The following is a 19,093-nucleotide window of genomic DNA, read 5'->3' as shown; positions in this document are numbered from 1 at the left end:
CTGATGAAGGTTTGTGGTTTAGGGAGAGAACACCAAGGGAAAGACTTCTGGGTCCAATGACTTTCCCTTCTGTGGATGGAATCCCAAGGCCTCCCCGGAGGCAGAATCTTGGGCTGGAGAGATCTTGGAAGTGACCTTAAACATTCTCCCAGCTTCGTCGGGTTCCGGGAAGGAAAAGCCCAGTTAGGGGCTGGAGGTAGGGGGGGGGGAGTCTTTCGATGGGTGGGAAGAACGTCCCGAGTCTCCTGGGTCCTCTCACCCTCCCCACAGGGCGGGGCTGCAAGAGACCTAAAGGGAGGAGGGGGGCACAGTTGGAGTTGAGAAGGAGCAGGAGGAGCTCGAGGCTCGAGGCTCGCCAAGTTGGGGACTAGAGGGAGGCGAGGGCCTAGAGTGCAGAGGAGGGAAGGAGAGAAGGAGAGGAGGAAGGGGTGGAGGCGGGACAGAAGCAAGGAGCAGGGGCAGCGCGGGGCAGCCTGGCCGGACCGCGCTCTGGGGAGCGTTCCCATGGCTCTGGCCGGCTGCAGGGCGGCGCTGGCCCGGCTAGTGCTGCTGCCGCTCGCCCTGGCCCCGCTGCGGGCCGGCCCGGGGAGCGCACATCCTCAGTGCCTGGACTTCAAGCCCCCATTCCGGCCGCCGCAGCCGCTGCTCTTCTGTGATCAGTACTCGGCCTTCGGCTGCTGCGATGCTGAGCAGGACGCCGCACTGAGCCGCCGCTACTGGGCCGTGACTCGCCGCCTGGAGCCCGACACCTTCGCGGGCTGCGCCGCCTACGTGCGCGACCTGCTGTGTCAGGTGAGGGGCCGCCGCCAGAGTTTCGGGATCCGCCCCCGGCGCCCACCCGCACCCCTCCTTTCCTTCCCCTCTGCAGCCCCCTGGCTCATGGCCGGGGCTGTGCGGAGGGAGGTCGCAGAGGGTGTGGTCGTGCTCCTGCAGCCGTGTGAGGGCGGTTAGAGGGATTGGGACAGATGAGGAGGTAAGCATCAGGGAGAGGGTTAATGGAGAGGCTGAGGGATACTGACCAGTCTGGGTCTCTGGAAGAGATACTTAGGGTAGTCGGAGCTGGAAGGGCCCCCAGACTTCAACTATTTCTATCCTCTCATTTTACGGTAGGGAAAACTGAGGCCCAGAGAGGGATTAACCTTGTGCTTTGGGAAACACAAAATTTGCAATTTTAGTTGAAAGGGACATCTAGCAGAGTTGGGACTAGAATCCAAAAATCTTGAGTGCAAATTCAACAATAAAACATTTCACTTCTGCAAAAATTTTAGCAACTGCCTGCTATGTGCAGAGCAAATTCAGTGCTCTTTCCATTAGGTCACATTTACCTCATCGTGTGACCTTGAGCAAGTTCCTTACTTTTTCCCCCTGAATTTTAATTTCCTCATCTATGGAATAAAGAGGTTAGACAAGATGGTCTCTAAAGTTGTTGTTTTTTTTTTTTGACAATTCCTCTTTCTTTGATTCTAAGAGTTTTTTTTTTCTTCTCAGCTCTAACAATTCTGAGTTCAGTAGTTCTAAGGTTGGGGAGAGAGAGGATCGGGTTGGTATTCGATTGGAAATTTCGATTAAATCCAATAAACGTTTCTTTTTAAAGCACCAACTATATGCAGGGCACTGTGCTAGGCACTAGGCGTGCAGAGTCACAGCTGAAACAGCCCTTACCATCATGGTGCATCCATTCTACTAGGGCATACAACATATACACAAAGAGGGATAATACAAGGCAAACTGAGGAGAGAGAGAGTACTGTCTAGGAGGGGCATCAGAGAAGGCTTCATGGAGGAGGTGGCATCTTCCCACAGTTGAAAGGAGACAGAGGTTTTGAAAAATAGATACGAGTAGGAAGCACATTCCAGGAGTGGGGGAAATGGCGTATGTGAAAGCAGGGAGGTTGGAGATAAGTTCAGACAGAACAATTAGAAGTTCATTTTGGCTGGAAGATAGAATTCATGAAATAGAGTAGCATGAATAAGGCCAGAAAAGTGGGCGAGAGCCAAGTTGTGAAGGGCCTTAAATGCCAGGACAAGTTTATGTTTTATCCTATAGGCATTGGATAGCCACTGAAGGATATTTTTTGGGGGGGGGAGGAATAATGTGCCCAGCACATAGGTGCTTAATAAATGTTTATTGACTAATAAAATTCTTTAGGAACATTATTTTGTCAGCTGTGTGAAGGATGGATTGGGGATTAGTGATAATGGACTGAGCTAGGGTGGTGATTGTGAAAGTGAAGAAAAAGGGAAGGATCTGCGAGATTTTGGAGGTAGAATTAAAAAGTTGTCACAAGTGATTGGATATGGGGATTGAGAGAGAAAAGAGTGATGAAGGTGACTCCAAGTTTGTGAACCTCAGTAACAATAAGGATGGTGCTGCCTTCCAAAGAAACAGGAAAATTTGGAGGAAGGATGGGGTTTTTTGGGAGAAGATAAGATTCTATTTTAAATACACTGAGTTTGAGAAGACCGTGTGATATCCAGGAGGAAATAGTCAACAGTAGATGACTTGCATTAGAGAGAGATTAGGGCTGGATATATGGATTTTTCATCTTCTGTATAGAGGTTATACTTGAAACTATGGAAACGGAAAAGATCTCCACAAGAGGGAAAGAAGATAAGAGAATTAAGTCTAAGACAGAGACCTGGAGAACTTCCATAGGAGGTGACAGGAGATGGATGAATGGAAGCCTTTCTTAACCCCTCAATTCTATTGTTTTCCCTCAGCTAATTACTTCCTATTTATCCTGTATATAGCTTTCAATAATTTTGTTTGCATATTATCTCCCCTATTAGACTGTAAGCTCCTCAAGACCAGGGACTGTTTTTCTCCTCTGAACCCCAGTGCTTAGCTCACTGTTTGGCACATAGTAGGCCCTCAATGTTTTTTGGTCGATTGATTGATGACCCAACAAAAAAGCCTGAGAAGTTATGGTCAGGCAGGTAGGAGAGCCTAGACAAAGTAGTATAATAGAAGGAAAGAGAGAGGAAAGACTGTCAAGAGGAGGTGTTTATTCTTCAGAGGTTAAGTAGGATGCGGACTGATAAAAGGCTATGTGATTAAGCAGCTAAGAAACCATTAAAATCTAGGAGAGAGCAGTTTCTGTTGGGTGGTGAAATCCAAAGCCATATTGCAAGGGATTGAGGAGTGATGAGAAAGTGGATGGAGGCAGTCAATGTAGAGTTTCTTTCTAGGAGTTTGGTGTGAAAAGGTACTGGTTGATAACTTGAGTGGATGGCAGAATTAATTGCAGCTTTTTAAAAATTTTATTCTGAATTTAAGAAATAAAACAAGCATTTCTATAGCATAGTAGAATAAAAAAAAAGGTGATCATGCATGAAACAATTGCAGCTTTTTAAAGATTGAGATGAATCTAAGCATGTTTGTGGGCAATGGGGAAGGAGCCAAGAGTCGGAAAGAGATTAAAGATGAGGGAGGAAATGACAGATCAAGTTTCTGGGGCAGGTGAGAGGGAATATGAGAGAGGGAGAGGTCAGGTCTTAGGAGAAAGGCCCAGGGACTGGAGTAAAAGAAGAGAGGCCAACTGAAGACTTGGGGAGGCTGTGAGGCTTGGGATTCAGTAGAAAAGGGAAGTCATGGTGGACAGCTTTTATTTCCCCTTTAAAGAAAGAGGACATCTGTTGAGAGATGAGTAAGTGGGAAGCAATTGGACCCTTGAGATGCTTTGGAACAGCTACTAAGTCCTTTCATATAATAGGTGCTTAGTAAATGCTGTTGAATTGAAATAGTAGAAATGTTTGGGGTTTTTTGCCCTCAGGAAGCAATGAAGGTCCAGTTGAGATTTTTTAAATTTTTTATTTATTTATTTTTAGTTTTCACTTCCATGAGACTTTGAGTTTCAAATTTTCTCCTCATCTCTCCTCACCCCAAGACAGTGTGCAATCTGATATAGGCTCTGTATATATGTTCATATTGAACCTATTTTCACATTAGTCATGTTGTAAAGAAGAATTAGAACCAATGGGAGAAACCACAAGAAATAACAAACAAACAAAAAGGAGAGTTCAGATAATGTTCTTCCATCTGCCTTCAGACTCCATAGTTCTTTTTCTGGATGTGGACAGCATTTTTCATCATGAGTCCTTTGGAGTTGTCTTGGATGAGATTTTTTTTTTTTAAATCTGAACCTGTGATTTCATTGATGTGGTACAGAAACTCTTTCTTCCGATACAGATTGACAACTACTCAGTCACTTACAGTCTTAAGGTGTTGCCACAGGGTCACTGAGATATTAAATAGCTTGTCCATGGTGACACAGCTAGTCTGTTAGAGAGAGGACTTGAACCCAGGTCTTCCTGATGCAAGGCTTTGCCCCTATCCACCCAGCCAGGCTGCCTTTTCACTTGAGATTAATTAAACTAAATTTGTATGGCATGGTAGTACGACCTCCTCCAGTGCTCTTCAGCAGCATTGGAGACAACAAAGAAGAATAGGGTAGTGGAGGGTGTGATTCAAGGTTGAGGACTGGCAGAAAATGAACAGCAGTAGGACAGTGGGGCTGAAAGTGGTGGATATTGTATGTAGTTGTTCTGATCAGCTGTAGGGTCAAAACTATAGAGGAAAGTGAGTTAGGGGCAGGGGTGACAGTCTGGGTAAACTGGGAGGGATGCAGAGAGACTGGTGGTCGTGGTGAAGATGAATAGGTTTAGGAGAAGTGAGTCAGAGGGACAAACAGAACTGGAGATTTTGATTAGACAGTTCAAAATAATGGAGCTTGTAGGTTGGGGTGGGGGGGGGCAGGGTGATGGGAAGAAGTAGTTGGAGAACTGACCTAGACCGAAGGCTGTGCCTCCAAAGCCTTTAGAGTTTTCTGAAACATGATTCATAGGTCAACCTGGGTTGGAGCTGGACCCCAAGGACTGCCTTGGAACTGGGGGAGGAAGGCAGAGCTTCCTGTAAGCCAGATGTTCTTCCCAGTGGTTATTATAGCCTGTTTCAGAGAATTTTAGAATTTATAAACTTAGAGTTGGAAAGCACCTTTAAGATAATTTAGCAACACTCCTACACTTTGTACATGGAGAAATCGAGGACAAGGGAGATTGAATAATGTCTAAAATCATAAAGCTGGTTAGTGGTGGAGCTGAGTCTAGAGCTTCAGTCTAGACTCCTTTATCAGTGATATTTTTTAAATTTTTTTAGTGATATTTTTAAGAAGTCTTACTGACTCAAAAAAACCCACAACCCATGATGGTTTTTATTGATGTTTTTTGTTTTTCACATCATCATTATTTTCCCCAGTATCCCTTCCTTTCCTCTCCCAAAGAGCCATTGTATTTAACAAACAGTATTTTTAATGACAAAAAAAATAAGAGGAAAAATGAGCACAACCAATCAATACTTTGAAAAAGTTCAAAACCAAATTAAATGTGCAACACCTGTGGACCTCCCACCTCCTTAGGGGTGGATGGTTTGAGAGTGTTCTCTCCATTCTACTGACTTTTGATTAGGAAGGAATATATGTGTAACCCTTTGGACGTGTGAATTCTGGACTGGCAACTGAAAAATATTTGTCATGTATGTTAACCTATAATTTTTACCTTGTTTCCTAATGCTGCTGCTGCTTCTTAAAGGCTACTGGGAGCCTAAGTACAACTTCCTCTGAAAGGCAGCATAGAACTGGTGCTGATCACCTGGTTAGTGCCAGGGTTGCTTAGCCCCAGCAGGGTCCTGGAGGCCTGGAAATTCACTTGCCCTCAGCAGTAGGGGGTGGGAGCTAGGCTCATAGGATCACATATTGAGAGCTATATCTTAAAGGGCTCCCATTTTACAGATGAAGAAAGTGAGGCCCAGAGAGGTTCAGCTACTTGCCCAAACTCACATAGGCAATAAGAAAGTAGCAGAGCCAGAATTTGAACCTAGGTGCTTTGACTGTAAATCCAGTTCTGGATGTCTCTGTGGGTCACTGGAACTTTTACTGCTTTCTTTCCAGCCAAAGACAAGAAGAGAACAATTCTTTGAAGAACAGCTTGTAACCTCCAAGTCTGAGGGCTGCTCTGTTTCGGTGGGTTCTGGAGGACTAGAGAGGGACTGAAGTTTAAGTCCTCCCAACAAGGGGGGGGGGCAGAAATTGGCAGCTGTTAGGTATGAAATAGTATACTTATGCTACGATTGGAGTCAGGAAGACTCTTCTTCTTGAGGTCAAATCTGACATTGACACTTACTAGCTGTGTGACCCTGGGCAAACCACATAACCCTATTTTGCCTCAGTTGCCTCATCTGAAAAATGAGCTGGAGAAGGAAATGGTAAACCACTCCAGTATCTTTGCCAAGAAAACCTCAATGGGGTCACAAACAGATGGACACGACTGAAATGACAGAACAGCAAAGTACATCAACAATTTTTTTCCCAGGAGACCTGGATTCTTATTCTTAGTCAGCTAGAAATTTACTGTGTTGGTCTTAAGCTGCTCACTTACTCTTGGGCCATCAGTTTTCTCCTCTGTAAAATGGGTGGATGATTTGTAAGGTCCCCTTCCTGGTTTTACATTTTATGACACATACTAATCAGAAGAATTTAAGGAACATTGGAAAAACAGAAAGCATTGGGAAGAAATTAGGCAACTATTGCAGGTATTTTATATTCGGAACAAACATTAGGCTTTGTCCATTAGTGAACATCTGTAGAATCCCTTGAATGGGAGTAGAGCAAGTATTCTCCATGGACAAGTATGGAACAAACTAATTCCCTGAGTACTAAGAGGGATGTTTTGTAAACTTTATGACAATATACAAATAAATGTTAGCTGTTGTTGAAATTGTTGTCATTTCAGTCATGTCCAACTCTTCATGATCCCATTTGGGTTTTCTTGGCAAAGATACTGGAATGGTTTACCATTTCCTTCTCCAGCTCATTTTACAGATGAAAAACTCAGGCAAACAGGGTTAAGTGACTTGCTGGGGTCACATAGCTAGCAAGTGTTTGAGGTTGGATTTGAACTCAGGGAGCTGAGTCTTTCTATTCGAAGTCCAGCACTCTATCCACTGCACCAACTTGTTGGTTTGTTGTTGTTATTACTATCGCTCAGTCTTTGGTATCAACATAGCCCATTGAAGAAGAGGGAAGAAAATAGGCATTTATATGGTACCTGCTACATGCCAGGTATTGTGCTAAGTGCTTTTTTATAAATGTCTCATTTGGTCTGTTGACTATGTTGTGTGATTTTCTACTATTTCGAGTATTCTGCCTTGTGTCAGAATTGTTTGTGTTCTAACACAGCCTCCCTACCTGATTGTGAGTTCCTTAAAGGATCATAGAAGCTTAGGCTTAAGGCTGGATGGGGTCTTAGAAATTAGACCTTTCATTTCACAGGTGAGGAAAGTGAGGCCCAAAGGGGTTAAATGACTTATCCCAGATCAAGCAATAAGTAACAGAGGCAGGATCTGAACCCAGGTCCTCTGTCTCCCAAGTACTTTCTATGTTATCTCAATACTTTTTCCATCTTTGTACCCCCTGCTTATAATAGGCACACGATGAATGGGATATGTTTCGGTGATATTTGGATTATGTTATTTTGTTTATTTGATCAGCAGTCAACCATATCTATTCATTGTGCTTCTTTTTGTCCTCTTGTTAAATCACGGTGTTTCCCAGGTGTATCACGTACCTTTTGTCCCCACTAAAGGCTGACAAGGACGCCAGTTCTTCTTTGAGACATTGCAGGCAAAAGTCAAGCCTCCAGGTGTAAGATGGCAATCCCCGAATGGTCAAAGGTTCACTGTAGTTTCTAAAACATGCCAATGGGGGGCAGCCAGGTGGTGCAGTATCTAGAGCTCCAACTTTGGAGTCAGGAGGACCTGAGTTCAAATCTGGCCTCAGACACTTGACACTTACTAGCTGTGTGACACTGGGCAAGTCACTTAACCCCAATCACTTCACCAAAAAGCAAATAAATAAATAAATAAAATAAAACATGCCAATGGGATCAACTCACACAACTGGATGAACAGTTATGAGGACTTACTGAGATATTGTAGGGAAGAGACATGAATCTTGTAGGAAGTTGAATTGGTAGTCACAGTTGTTTTTTTTCCTGGTGGAGAAAATGGTGATCATACCAGTGAGCAAATAGAACAAGTCCTAGATCGATTTGGAAGGACATAGGATTTTGACTTGCAGGGGACCTTGAGGACTCTATCATATATTCTTGAAATACTTAAGAAGTGAATTGAATCAGAGAAAAGGCTAATTAGAGAAACCCTGGAGAAAATATGTGTAGACAAGGAAGGGGTGAGGAATTCATTTTAGGATCTTTCACTTCACCTTAATGCTCTATACTTTACTTCCTTTTGACTAATTTCCCTTCATAAATCTCTGTAGCAGGCTAATCCACAGAAATGCATTTAATCAGGAAGAACATATTTAAAGTGTGACCTAATGTCTCGTCCAGAGCAGGGAAAAAACAGTATCTGGTCAACCATCTGAAGAGATGGGCAACAGGGTTGGGGAATGATGTGAAGGGGAGAAAAATGGTCCTATTTAGTTCTTTTTAGAAGAGGTACCATCTTTTAGCTCAGTTTGTGTCAATTCCATTTAATCTCACAAATGGTCATTGCATTAGTACTCTGTGCCCAGCTCCATTCTGGGTGCTGTGTTTCAGTCGATAAACTGGGATGCAGGACCCTGTTGCATCTGGGAATCAGCTAGGAACTGTGGTGGACCAAGTGCTGGACTTAGAGTCAAGAAGACCTGAATTCAAATCTTGCCCCAGATATTCATTAACTGTGTGACCCTGGAAAGTCACCTGACTTCTCTCAGACTTACTTTCCTCATCTGCAAAAATGGGAATAGTAATAAAATCAATTTCATACGGATGCTTTGAGGATAATATGAGATAATGTATGTAAACCTCTTTGTAAACATTAAAGAGCTAGATAAATGCTAACTATTATCACGTAGTTCCTTGTCAAAGGAAAATGTTCATAATATCTTATTGGGGGAACACAACCCCAGAACATCTCAGCAAGATTTTTTTTTCTTTTTGGCTAGGCAATGGGGTTAAGTGACTTGCCCAGGGTCACACAGCTAGTAAGTGTTATGTGTCTGAGGCCGGATTTGAACTCAGGTCCTCCTGAATCCAGGGCTGGTGCTCTATCCACTGCGCCACCTAGCTGCCCCTTAGCAAGATTTTTGTTTTATGATCTTCATTCTCTGGGCCGTCTTTTAGGGGAAGCGGTTAGACTGGGTCACGTCCACCTGCATGCTCAGGCGTTTTCCAGAGCACTGGGGGATCTTGAAATTCCTTCTTACTCTAGCACTGTAATTTATGGAAGAGCAGAAAGGGAGTTACAGGAATATCCTTTTTATCTGACATTGTCAAGGAGGGAGCTGAGTAAAATTTCCTGTTAAGATCATCTATCTGAGGTAAGATAATATCTTGTTACTGTTTGCAAAATGGTGAAAACAAAAACAATGTTTTTAAAATAAAATAAAATAAAATGAATATGAAAATAAAAACACATTTATGGAGAAGTTTAAGGTTTATAAAGGACTTTCCCTATAACAATCCTGTGGGTTAGGAAGTGCAAGTGTTGTTATCTCCGTTTCAAAGTTGAGGAAACAGGCCTAGGAAGGTGAAATGATTTGCCAAGGTCATACAGAAAGCAAGTGTTGGAGCTGAGATTTGAACCCAGATCTGCCCATTCCAAGTCCATTGCTGCCTTCTGAAACAGGATACTGGACACAGTCTAACCTTATCTTTTAAAAAAAAATTCATTGGTACCTTTTGTTTTTACATCCAGCATTTCCAAATATACCATTACCTTATGTCTCCCATCCAGTGAAACTTTCTTTGAAGCAAAGAAAAATAACAAGCAAAACCAACCATTGTCTAATATTGCATGCAACATTCTATACCCATAGTCCCCCTCTTCTCCAAGGAAAGAAAGAAAAAAAAGATGTATCACTTCATCTCTTCTCTGGAGCCAAGACTGGTCATTGTAATTGCAGTGTTTCATTTCAATTTTACCGTTTTTTGATTATTACATGGAAGCAGATTAACTCTCCCCCCCCCTTTAGAAATAGTAAGAAAGCATGAAAAAATCATCTTAGTCTGAAATCTTTGGACTAATCTGAAAGAAAAACCTCACCCATCTTTTTTCAACTATGAGTTCCAAAATAATGTCCTGCTCCACTTCCTCTGACCCTTAATTTTGTAACCCTAAGTAAATTAATTTAACTTCTCTGGAGTCTATTCCTTTATCTGTAAAATGGGGCTAATATCTTCTACCTACAGGGTTATTGTAAGGATCAGATAAGGTAATGTAGCTAAAGTGCTATCCAAATCTTATGTAAAAGTCAGTTATTATTATTGTGAGGCCTGAAATGGTCTGAGCTTCACTATAAGTATAGATGTGGACAATGGATGGTGGGTGTGGGTAGTATTTGCTCATATGAGTGACTCAAAAACTGTGAAATATTGGGCAAAGCCACCCTGACTTCCACTGAGACTGACTGGTGTGTTTGGCGATTTCTTGACTCCAAACTCAAGTTGACCCCTTTCTAGATAGATTTTGAGATATGATATAGCTTGCAGAAAGACCCCATCCTTCTTCCTTAATCAGCTGATACCTTCTGAGCTTCCCCATTGTACATTAGCTTGAATTCTGCTTATAAAATATCAGCTTCTCGAGGGCAGGGATCATTTCATCTTTGTATCTCCTCTCCCAAGTGCAGGGCTTGGCACAAAGTAAGCACTTCAGTACTTACAGATTAATGGCCCTGATCTTCCTCAATAACACTGTAAGACTATCCTCGGTGCCAGGTAAGTTTGTCACTCAGCTTGCCCCCATGTTTAATAGCTCCTAGAGTACCATGCTTCGTGAGTTTCTGTGTATGCTTAAAAATTAAAAATTAAAATAATCAATGCATTGGTGGGGGCCATCCTATGGAATATATTTGGAATTAGCTTTCCCAGTTCTGGTTAATCAGATAGAATCTTTGGGGCCCATTTCCTGCTATGTGAGGACCAGGAGGACTTGCTATTTTAATATGACATGGCAAGCCCTGTGGTGCCCTCTCCCAGCCCCTTAAGAGTAATGTAGTGTAGGGAACTGTGTGAGTTAAAAGAAGAGACAGTTTTGGGGTCAGCCCCTTTTTTTGATTCTTCTATGTATAGGTGAGCCCTCTCTATTAGAGAGAGCCTTTTCATCATGAAAAGTTTGGGGAGATGAGCAGTATCTTTCTCCCTACCCCACTGCCCCTCTGCTGATGGAATCAACCAGGTGAATTCGCACCTGGGTCCTGGCTGCCTATCCAACTTTGTGTTTTATTTCCTGAGCAGGTGATTGAAAATCATCCTTAGGATGGGTTTGATTTGTTTGGAGACAACATTGTGAGTTTGAGAGGCCTGAAGGCTTTAAGTCTCATTGTATTGGAGCTGACTAGTGGCTGGAAAAGCTTCTGTATCAGAGAAGATGGCCACTGAATCCTCAAACCTGGATGGCTGTTTTACAAGCAGATTACTGCTTGTAAATTAACTTGTAACTAACTGCTGAGTTAGTTAGATAGTAGGGAGCTGAGGTGAAATGTGAAATGCCTAAGTAGCAATTCTTTCAACTCTTTTATGTTCTGATGGGGTCAATGTGGACCTAAGGTCTATTAAGCTAATGAATCTTATTTTAAGTCATTCTGCTAATTTGCACTGAGACTTTTAAACTTAGCATTTCTTGTGGGTGGAGGAGTAAATTACCTGTCTTGTATCTAATTCATATTGTATATTGAGTACCCATTTTATGTCTGCTTTGTGGAGAAGCCCTGGATGGGAGCCATAACCTAAGCAAAAAGTGAAACCATCTTTGGAGCAGGAGTTTAATGAGCTGTAGAGTGTGTGAAAAGGAAGCCTAACCCCTCTCATTAGAAGCCAGACTCCCTTAGAGGGGCTGAACCCTGTCCAAACCACCTCTGTGGATACAGAGCAGGGAGTGGTGCAGTACCTCACCCCCTGTCTGCCCAGTAATGTTTCCCCAAGTTAAATTAATAACTACCAATGAAAACAAGTAAGCAAGAAAATTTGAAAAATAGTATGTTAAACATTATTCCATATTTTCACGAATGAGAAACAAATTGATCAAAGAAATGTATTTTCTTCCTGTCCCCTCCTGAATTTTCATTATTATTGGCTTTTAAAATGTATACATATTTTATATATTTGTATGTATTGTATATATATATATATGTATATATTGTATATACGTAGTATGTATATATGTGTATATGTTTGGTTTTTGATGATCATTGTAGAACATTCAGTCTTTCCACATTCTTCATGTCAATATTTTGACAGTACCATACTATTCAATTCCATTACATGTCATAATTTATTCAGAGTGAAGTTAGGAAGCGCTAGATTCACGTCCTGTCTCTACGTTACCTACGTAACCATGCTTAGGGATTGCTCTTCAGAGTATAAGTTACCTTTGGCATTGATGGAAGAAGTTTCCACACTGGACCAGAACATCAGCTGGAAGTTCACCCACATGGATACTACTACAGATCCAGACTACCACCCTTTTCCCCAAAATCATTGAATTTATAGGCTGTTTCCAAGTTTTTGTTATTGTATATACAACTACTATAAATTGAATCATTTCCTGACCTTCCCTGCACCTGCTCTCCCCTACATGGTCAATATTTGTTTTCCATTGCAGTAAATCTTTGGTTGGTTGTTTTTATTTATTTTTAGGCTATTTTGATATTGATCATCCTTTTATTTCCTTCATAAATTCCTTAGCGATATCTTCAGTAGCTCCAATAATTTTACTTTTAACAAGTTTTATTTTTTTTATATCATTGTGGTGAATGTTGTCATTGTTAATGTCATAGTTGTTATTTTCATGTTAAGAACTGGGTATTAAAGTCTTTTTTGTTGAAATTTTTCCTACTAGGAAAACATATCTTTTGAAAAACTTTGGAACCCCTGTCACTTTTATCTACTCAGTGATATTCTTCAACGGAGAGCACTTTTTGTGTGGGTATATCAATGGTTCAGGAAGCCACTTGAAACAGGAAATCTAATATTGGGGTTCTGCTTGGGTTTCATAACCTTGAATTCATTCCCATCTGAAATAGTTAAGGAAGTACTCAGAAAATCTTGTCCTGGACAGTGTCATCACTGCTACATCTTTCTTTATCTTCTAGGCCCAAGGCTTGAGATAACTTACAGGACAGATAGGCACCCAAGACTTCCCCAGGGGAAAACACAGCACGGGGGAAAACAAAGTCGAACATGAAAAACTTTCCAGAAATAAATTTATGAATCTCCATCGCAGAGGTCTCACCTGGCTTGCTGTCTCTCTCTTCCCCTGGCTGCTTTGCGATAACAGTGATAAGGACTTGCCTATCAAATGCCAATCTAGATATCTGAATTCTCCTTGGAAAGGTTTGGGTTAGAGGTTAGGGGTGCTGGGCCTGGAACAAATTCACACACACAAGCCAGGCTTTTTGGGATCCGGGTTCCACCACCCCATCCTCCCTACTTTTAACTGCCACTTGCAGACTGGTTTTTTATTTGTTTGTTTTTTAGTGGGAGAAAAGGCTGGTGCTTTTGATATGACTCTGGGAAGCATCTGCTCCCTTCTTGGTTTCTTAACTAAACTAAACTGCTTCTACCATTGTGGAAACACTTGTCTTTAGTCCTTTTATCCCTTCCATTGTTGTCCCCAGAGAGGAAGGAGTAACTGTGTAAACATACAGCCACCAAGTAGGAGAAACACCTATAGACCAGACCAAGAAATTGCCATTTTATCTCAGCTGTTTTATGTCACATCATCACTTTGTTTTGTGAAGGGACAAGATTAAAAATCAAAACATGGAGAAAAGGAGCTCCAGTCTCTGGATGGCGCCTGCTGAACTCACTTTCCGAAAGCAGCTGGGATATGTCCAATAACTTGAACCCTACCTTAAGAATATAAGGCAAAGTTGAAGCTGGCCCATTTTTCCACTAAGAAACTCTTTCAGGATGGAAGAGCGAATATGTCCAGTAATAACACTGTTGTTTGTTCCGACTGCCCGTCTTGATTTGTCTCTGACAAGAAAATTAAGGTCAGCTTTTCGCAATAGGCCTAATAGCATGTCTTCACTATGTCAGTCATGATGTGGAAACAGCAACATCTGTTGAAAGACTTGGCAAAGGTTCTCAATCCCAATCAAAGGGGTTGTCATGGATACTGCTTTTAGAGGAAAGGGTGCTAACAAGTGAGTCAGTATGGTATAATAGAAAAACACTGCATAGAGTAAAGAAATCTGAGCTTGAGTACTGTCTCTGATATTTACTCACTATACACTATGGGCAAAAGCCATTGTACCTTAGTGTCTCAGTTTCCTCATCTGTACTTTGGAATAATAATACTTGTAGTGCCCATTTCATGGGCTCTTTTTTTAATTTTTAATTTAAATTTATGAATGTAAATACCAATGAGTGTTTCAATATACAAATAAGAAAAAGGATTATTTAAGAAATTGTGAACTCTTATGGTTTGTTTTTTTAAAGAAATTCATTTTAAATTTAACACAATAGTATCAAAACTTCACACATCTCAACTTCCTTTTACTCTCTTGTTACTTTAAAAATGTTTCAAGGACACTTTTTTTGAAAACTAGAAATAATAGATAATTTAATTAAAAAAAGACAACAGACAACATATCAAATTTTTAGGTTTCAGTCAAAATGATACTTTCTGAGAATACTTTATATCTTTATTTTTGTAATTTTCTAAAATGTTACTTATTTATTTGTTTTTAGTTTTCAACTTTCACTTCTATAACATTTTGAGTTCTAAATTTTCTCCCTTTCCCTCTGCTCCTGCCTTCCCAAGATGGTGTGCAATCTGATTTAGGCTATACATGTACAATCACATTAAACATATTTCCAATTAGTAATGTTGTAAAGAAGAATTAGAAGCAAAGGGAAAAACCATGAGAAAGAATGAACAAAAAAGGAGAAAATAGTATGCTTCAATCTGTGTTCAGACTCCATAGTTCTTTCTCTGAATGTGGATAGTATTTTCCATCATCAGATTTTTGGAATTGTCTTAGATCCCTACATTACTGAGAAGAGCAAATTCTATCAAAGTTGGCCATTGCACAATGTTGCCATTATTGTGTACGATGTTCTCTTGGTTCTGCTCATTTCACTCAGCATCAGTTCATATAAGTCTTTCCAGGTTTTTCTGAAGTACCCCTGTTCATCATTTCTTTTGGAATAATAGTATCCCATTACATTCATATACCACAACTTCTTTAGCCATTCCGCAATTGAAGGGCATCCCCCTCAATTTCCAATTCTTGGCCACCACAAAAAGAGCTGCTATAAATATTTTTATACATGTGGGTCCTTTTCCCATTTTTATGATCTCTTTAGGATACAGACCTAGAAGTGGTATTGCTGGGGAGGACACTCTTTTCTTTTCTTCTTTTTTGTTTAGCATCAAATGTCACTACTAGCCTACTCTTTGTCATGACTTATCTCCTCCTCTCCTCAAATAAAAACTCTCCCTTATAACAAGTATAGTCGAGCAAAACAAATTCACCCAGTGGCAATGTCTGCAAATGTATGCCTCAGTCTGCACTTCTAGTCCATTATCTCTCTACCAAGAGATGGAAAACATGTTTTGTCATCATCTCCTGAAGTTATGATTGTTCATTACATTGATCAGAGTTCTTAAGTCTTTCAGAGTTGTTTTCCTTTTCATTATGTCAGCTGCTATATGCTTTATTCTCCTAGTTCTGTTCACTTAGTTCTCCTGTCTGAATACAACCTCTTCATCATTTCTTAGGGTGCAATAAGATTCTATTACATTCACCATGTAATTTGTTTTGCCATTCTCCAGTTCTTTGGTATCTACTTTATATTTTATTCTTTGCAACCACAAGAAGTCCACTCTGGATATATTTGCACATATGGGTCCTTTCCCTCTGTCTTTGCTCTCTTGAAGTAAATGACTAGTAGTGATATTGTTGGGCCAAAGAGTGTAGACATTTTAGGGACTATTTGAGTATAGTTACAAATAGCTTTCCAGAAGGTTGAACTAATTTACAGATCCCACCAATGGTGCTATTAGTGTGCCTGTCTTCCCACAACTGCTACAACAATCATCATTTTTTGTCATCTTTACCAAGCTGTGAGGTAGAACTTCAGAGTTATTTTAACTTGCAGTTTTCTTATTATTAGTGATTTGGATCATAATTTTTATGTGGCCAGGTATATCTTGTGTTTTTTTTTCCTCTTGAAAAGTCTATTAGTCTACGTATTTATAGGGGATTGGCCTTTGTTTTTGTATATTTGTATCATTTCCTTATATATCTTAAATATCAGATCTTTATCAAAGGAATTTTGGGGCAATTTTTTCCCAATTAGTTAATTGGGAATTTAACTAATTTCCCCAGAAATTACACTGATTTTGTTTTTCCAAAATTTTCCAATTTTATGTAATCACAATTTTTCACTTCAGTCACTATCTCCCTTGTTCAGTCAATAACTCTTTCCTTATGCATAGTTGTGAAAGATATCTCTTTATTTACTTCTCTAATTTGTTTATGATATCATCTTTTATGTGTAGGTCATGGATCCATTTGGAGCTTATTGTGTTAAATGGTGTGGGAGCTACTGGGATAAATGTAATATCTACCAGACTGCTTTCCAGTTTTTATTCAGCAGTTTTTCTCAAATAGAGAGTGCTTTCCCTTACTGCTGATGTCTTTTGTTTTATTGAATACCATACTTCCATGTTTATTTTCTTCTTGGACTTGTTTCCCTAATCTGATCAATTTTTCTTTTTTAAATCAGAACCATTTTTTTTAAATGATTACTACTGTGTAGTATAGGTTGAGGTCTGGTATTGCTGAATCTGTTCTTTTCCAATTTTTTCATTATTTTCCTTTTTACCCTTGATATGTTCCTCTAGATGAATTTTTGTTATTAGTTTTTTCTAGTTCTGTAAAGGAAACTTTTGGTAGTTTGGTATGGTAATAAATCAGCAATTTAGAAAATACAATCCTTTTTATTATATGAGCACACCCCAACCATAAGCAATATACATTTCCTGATTATTTAGGTCTTCCTTTATTTCTATAAAGAATCTTTTTTAGTTGTATTTATAATTCTTGTACGTATGTTGGTAGGTAGACTATCAAATATTTTATACATTCTCTAGCTATTATGAATGGAACTTTTTTTTCTATCTTTACCTGCTGGATTTTATCGGTAATATATAGAAAGTCTAGAATTCTGTGGAGGAAGAAAAGGAGTGGCTAGTTAGTGAGTGAAGTGGTGCAGTTCTCATATTCTGACCATTTCATGTGTAAGATGTACATAGATGAGTAAAATCAGATACATACACAATAAAGAAAAAGTAATAGGTGGGGTGTGCATTAACAACTGGGAAAAGGCCACTTGAAGGAGGTGGACCTTGAGATGAACTTCAAAAGGGAACTAGGGATTTCAGGAGAGAGAAATAAAAAGAGAGAGCATTCCAGCAAAGGGGACAGCACATACAAAGACAAAGAGGGTAGAAATGGACTACTACGTATAGGGAAGAGCAGTTGGCCTATTATGTGGTAATGTGGCAGGCATGGGGTGGGAGTAGGGGAGTAATTTGTCGTCAGACCAGCTCAGACCTGAACAGGAATCCCCAACATCTCTGACAGTTAGCCCTCCCTTGAAGACCTTTACTGAAGAGGAACCAATTCACAATTCACTTTTGGATGGCTCTTAATTATTAGAATGCTTTCTCTTCAAAACAAAATTTACATTTTTGCAATTGCTATCCATCATTCCCTCTGAGACTAAGCACAAAAGTTTAATTCTGTGACAATATGATAGCCCTTCATATGGCTAAAAACAATTACATCCTCACTAGGTCTTCCTCAAGGCTGGACATTCTCACTTTCTTCAGCCAGTCCTTATGTGACATCCCCTCAACATCCCGCCATTCTGCCTCTGGATGATTTCCAGTTTGTCAGTATCCTCGTAAAGAGTACATATTAGGACTGAACATGCTATTCCACATGGTGGTGGAGAGGTCTGACTGGGACGGCAGACAGACAGATACTTAGCTCCCTTATTCCAGCTGTTGTTCAGTGGTTTCAGTCTCGTCTGACTCTTTGTGATCCCATCTGGAGTTTTCTTGGCAAAGATACTGGAATGGTTTGTCATTTCCTTCTCCGGTTCATTTTACAGATAAGGAACTGGCTGGGGCAAACAGAGTTAAGTGACTTCCCTAGGGTCACACAGCAAGGAAGCGTCTGAGGCTAGATTTGAACTCAGGAAGATAAGTCTTCCTGACTCCAGGACCACCACTCTATCCACTGCACCACTTAGCTTTTCTAGAGACAATGCCTTTAATTAATGAAGTCTAACAAGATAAATCAACTTATCTTATTTTTGCAGCTGTGCTCTACTGTTCACAGAGTCAAGAATTTCATGGTGGGAAGGAACCCCAGACACCATCTAGACCAGCTCGTATCTTACTGGAATTTTCTTATATACTAATATCCCCAACAAATTAACATCTAGCCTTTGCTCGAAGAACCGTTAAGGGAGAACTCGTTACTTCCCAACTCAAATTACTTTCTTCCCTCGGCACATTGTAGAGACATACATTTTAGAGCTTGAAGGGAACTTAGTCTAACCCTCTACTTCTGCTGATGAAGAAAATGAGACCCAGAAAGATTAAGCGACTTACCCAAAGTTACAATAGGTCATAAGTTGCAGAACCAGGATTGAAACTCCAGCCTCCTGATGCCAAATCTAGCTCTCCGTTCTTCTGGGATACTGAACTGCCACCAATCTTTGTGAAAGTCAGTACTGTACCAGAGGAAGAATTCTCATTCTGAGTCACACTTGATGATAAAGTGGGGCTGCATATTCGGTGCTTTCAGAAGCAGCTTTTACAGTGGGCTGGCATTTCAGGCAGTGATGCCACAAAGCAGAAATCTAATGAAGTTGAGGTACTTAACAGCTGACTTTCAAACGTGTCTACCATGGGTATTGTGTCTGTCGTTTGTGCATTGGAACCAAGTGGCCAGTTTCCCACGGATGAACAAATGCCTAGGGAATGCCTTTTGGTTATTATTAAACTGAGC

The 19,093-nt window shown here is 40.5% G+C and overlaps 1 protein-coding gene across 2 annotated transcripts in view; it reads left to right on the top strand.

The window, feature by feature from the left end:
• The first annotated feature begins 209 nt into the window (after positions 1 to 209).
• Positions 210 to 19,093, top strand: part of HHIPL1 (HHIP like 1) — a 99,414-nt gene continuing 80,530 nt past the window's right edge. Inside the window, exon 1 of one of the 2 annotated variants that reach the window (XR_013484852.1) lies at positions 210 to 792. Coding sequence is in view for 1 of the 2 variants with exons in the window: in XM_021007356.2 (XP_020863015.1) it covers positions 505 to 792 (288 nt within the window). In the remaining variant the exon portion in view is untranslated. The remainder of the gene's footprint in view (positions 793 to 19,093) is intronic. The other variant, XM_021007356.2, reaches the window with a different exon arrangement.

The sequence above is a fragment of the Phascolarctos cinereus genome, unplaced genomic scaffold (genome assembly GCF_003287225.1).
Source record: "Phascolarctos cinereus isolate Bilbo 61053 unplaced genomic scaffold, phaCin_HiC Scaffold_2;HRSCAF=192, whole genome shotgun sequence".
NCBI lineage: Eukaryota > Metazoa > Chordata > Mammalia > Diprotodontia > Phascolarctidae > Phascolarctos > Phascolarctos cinereus.
Note: the sequence above shows the minus strand (reverse complement) of the source record. Positions and strands in the feature narration are given on the sequence as shown.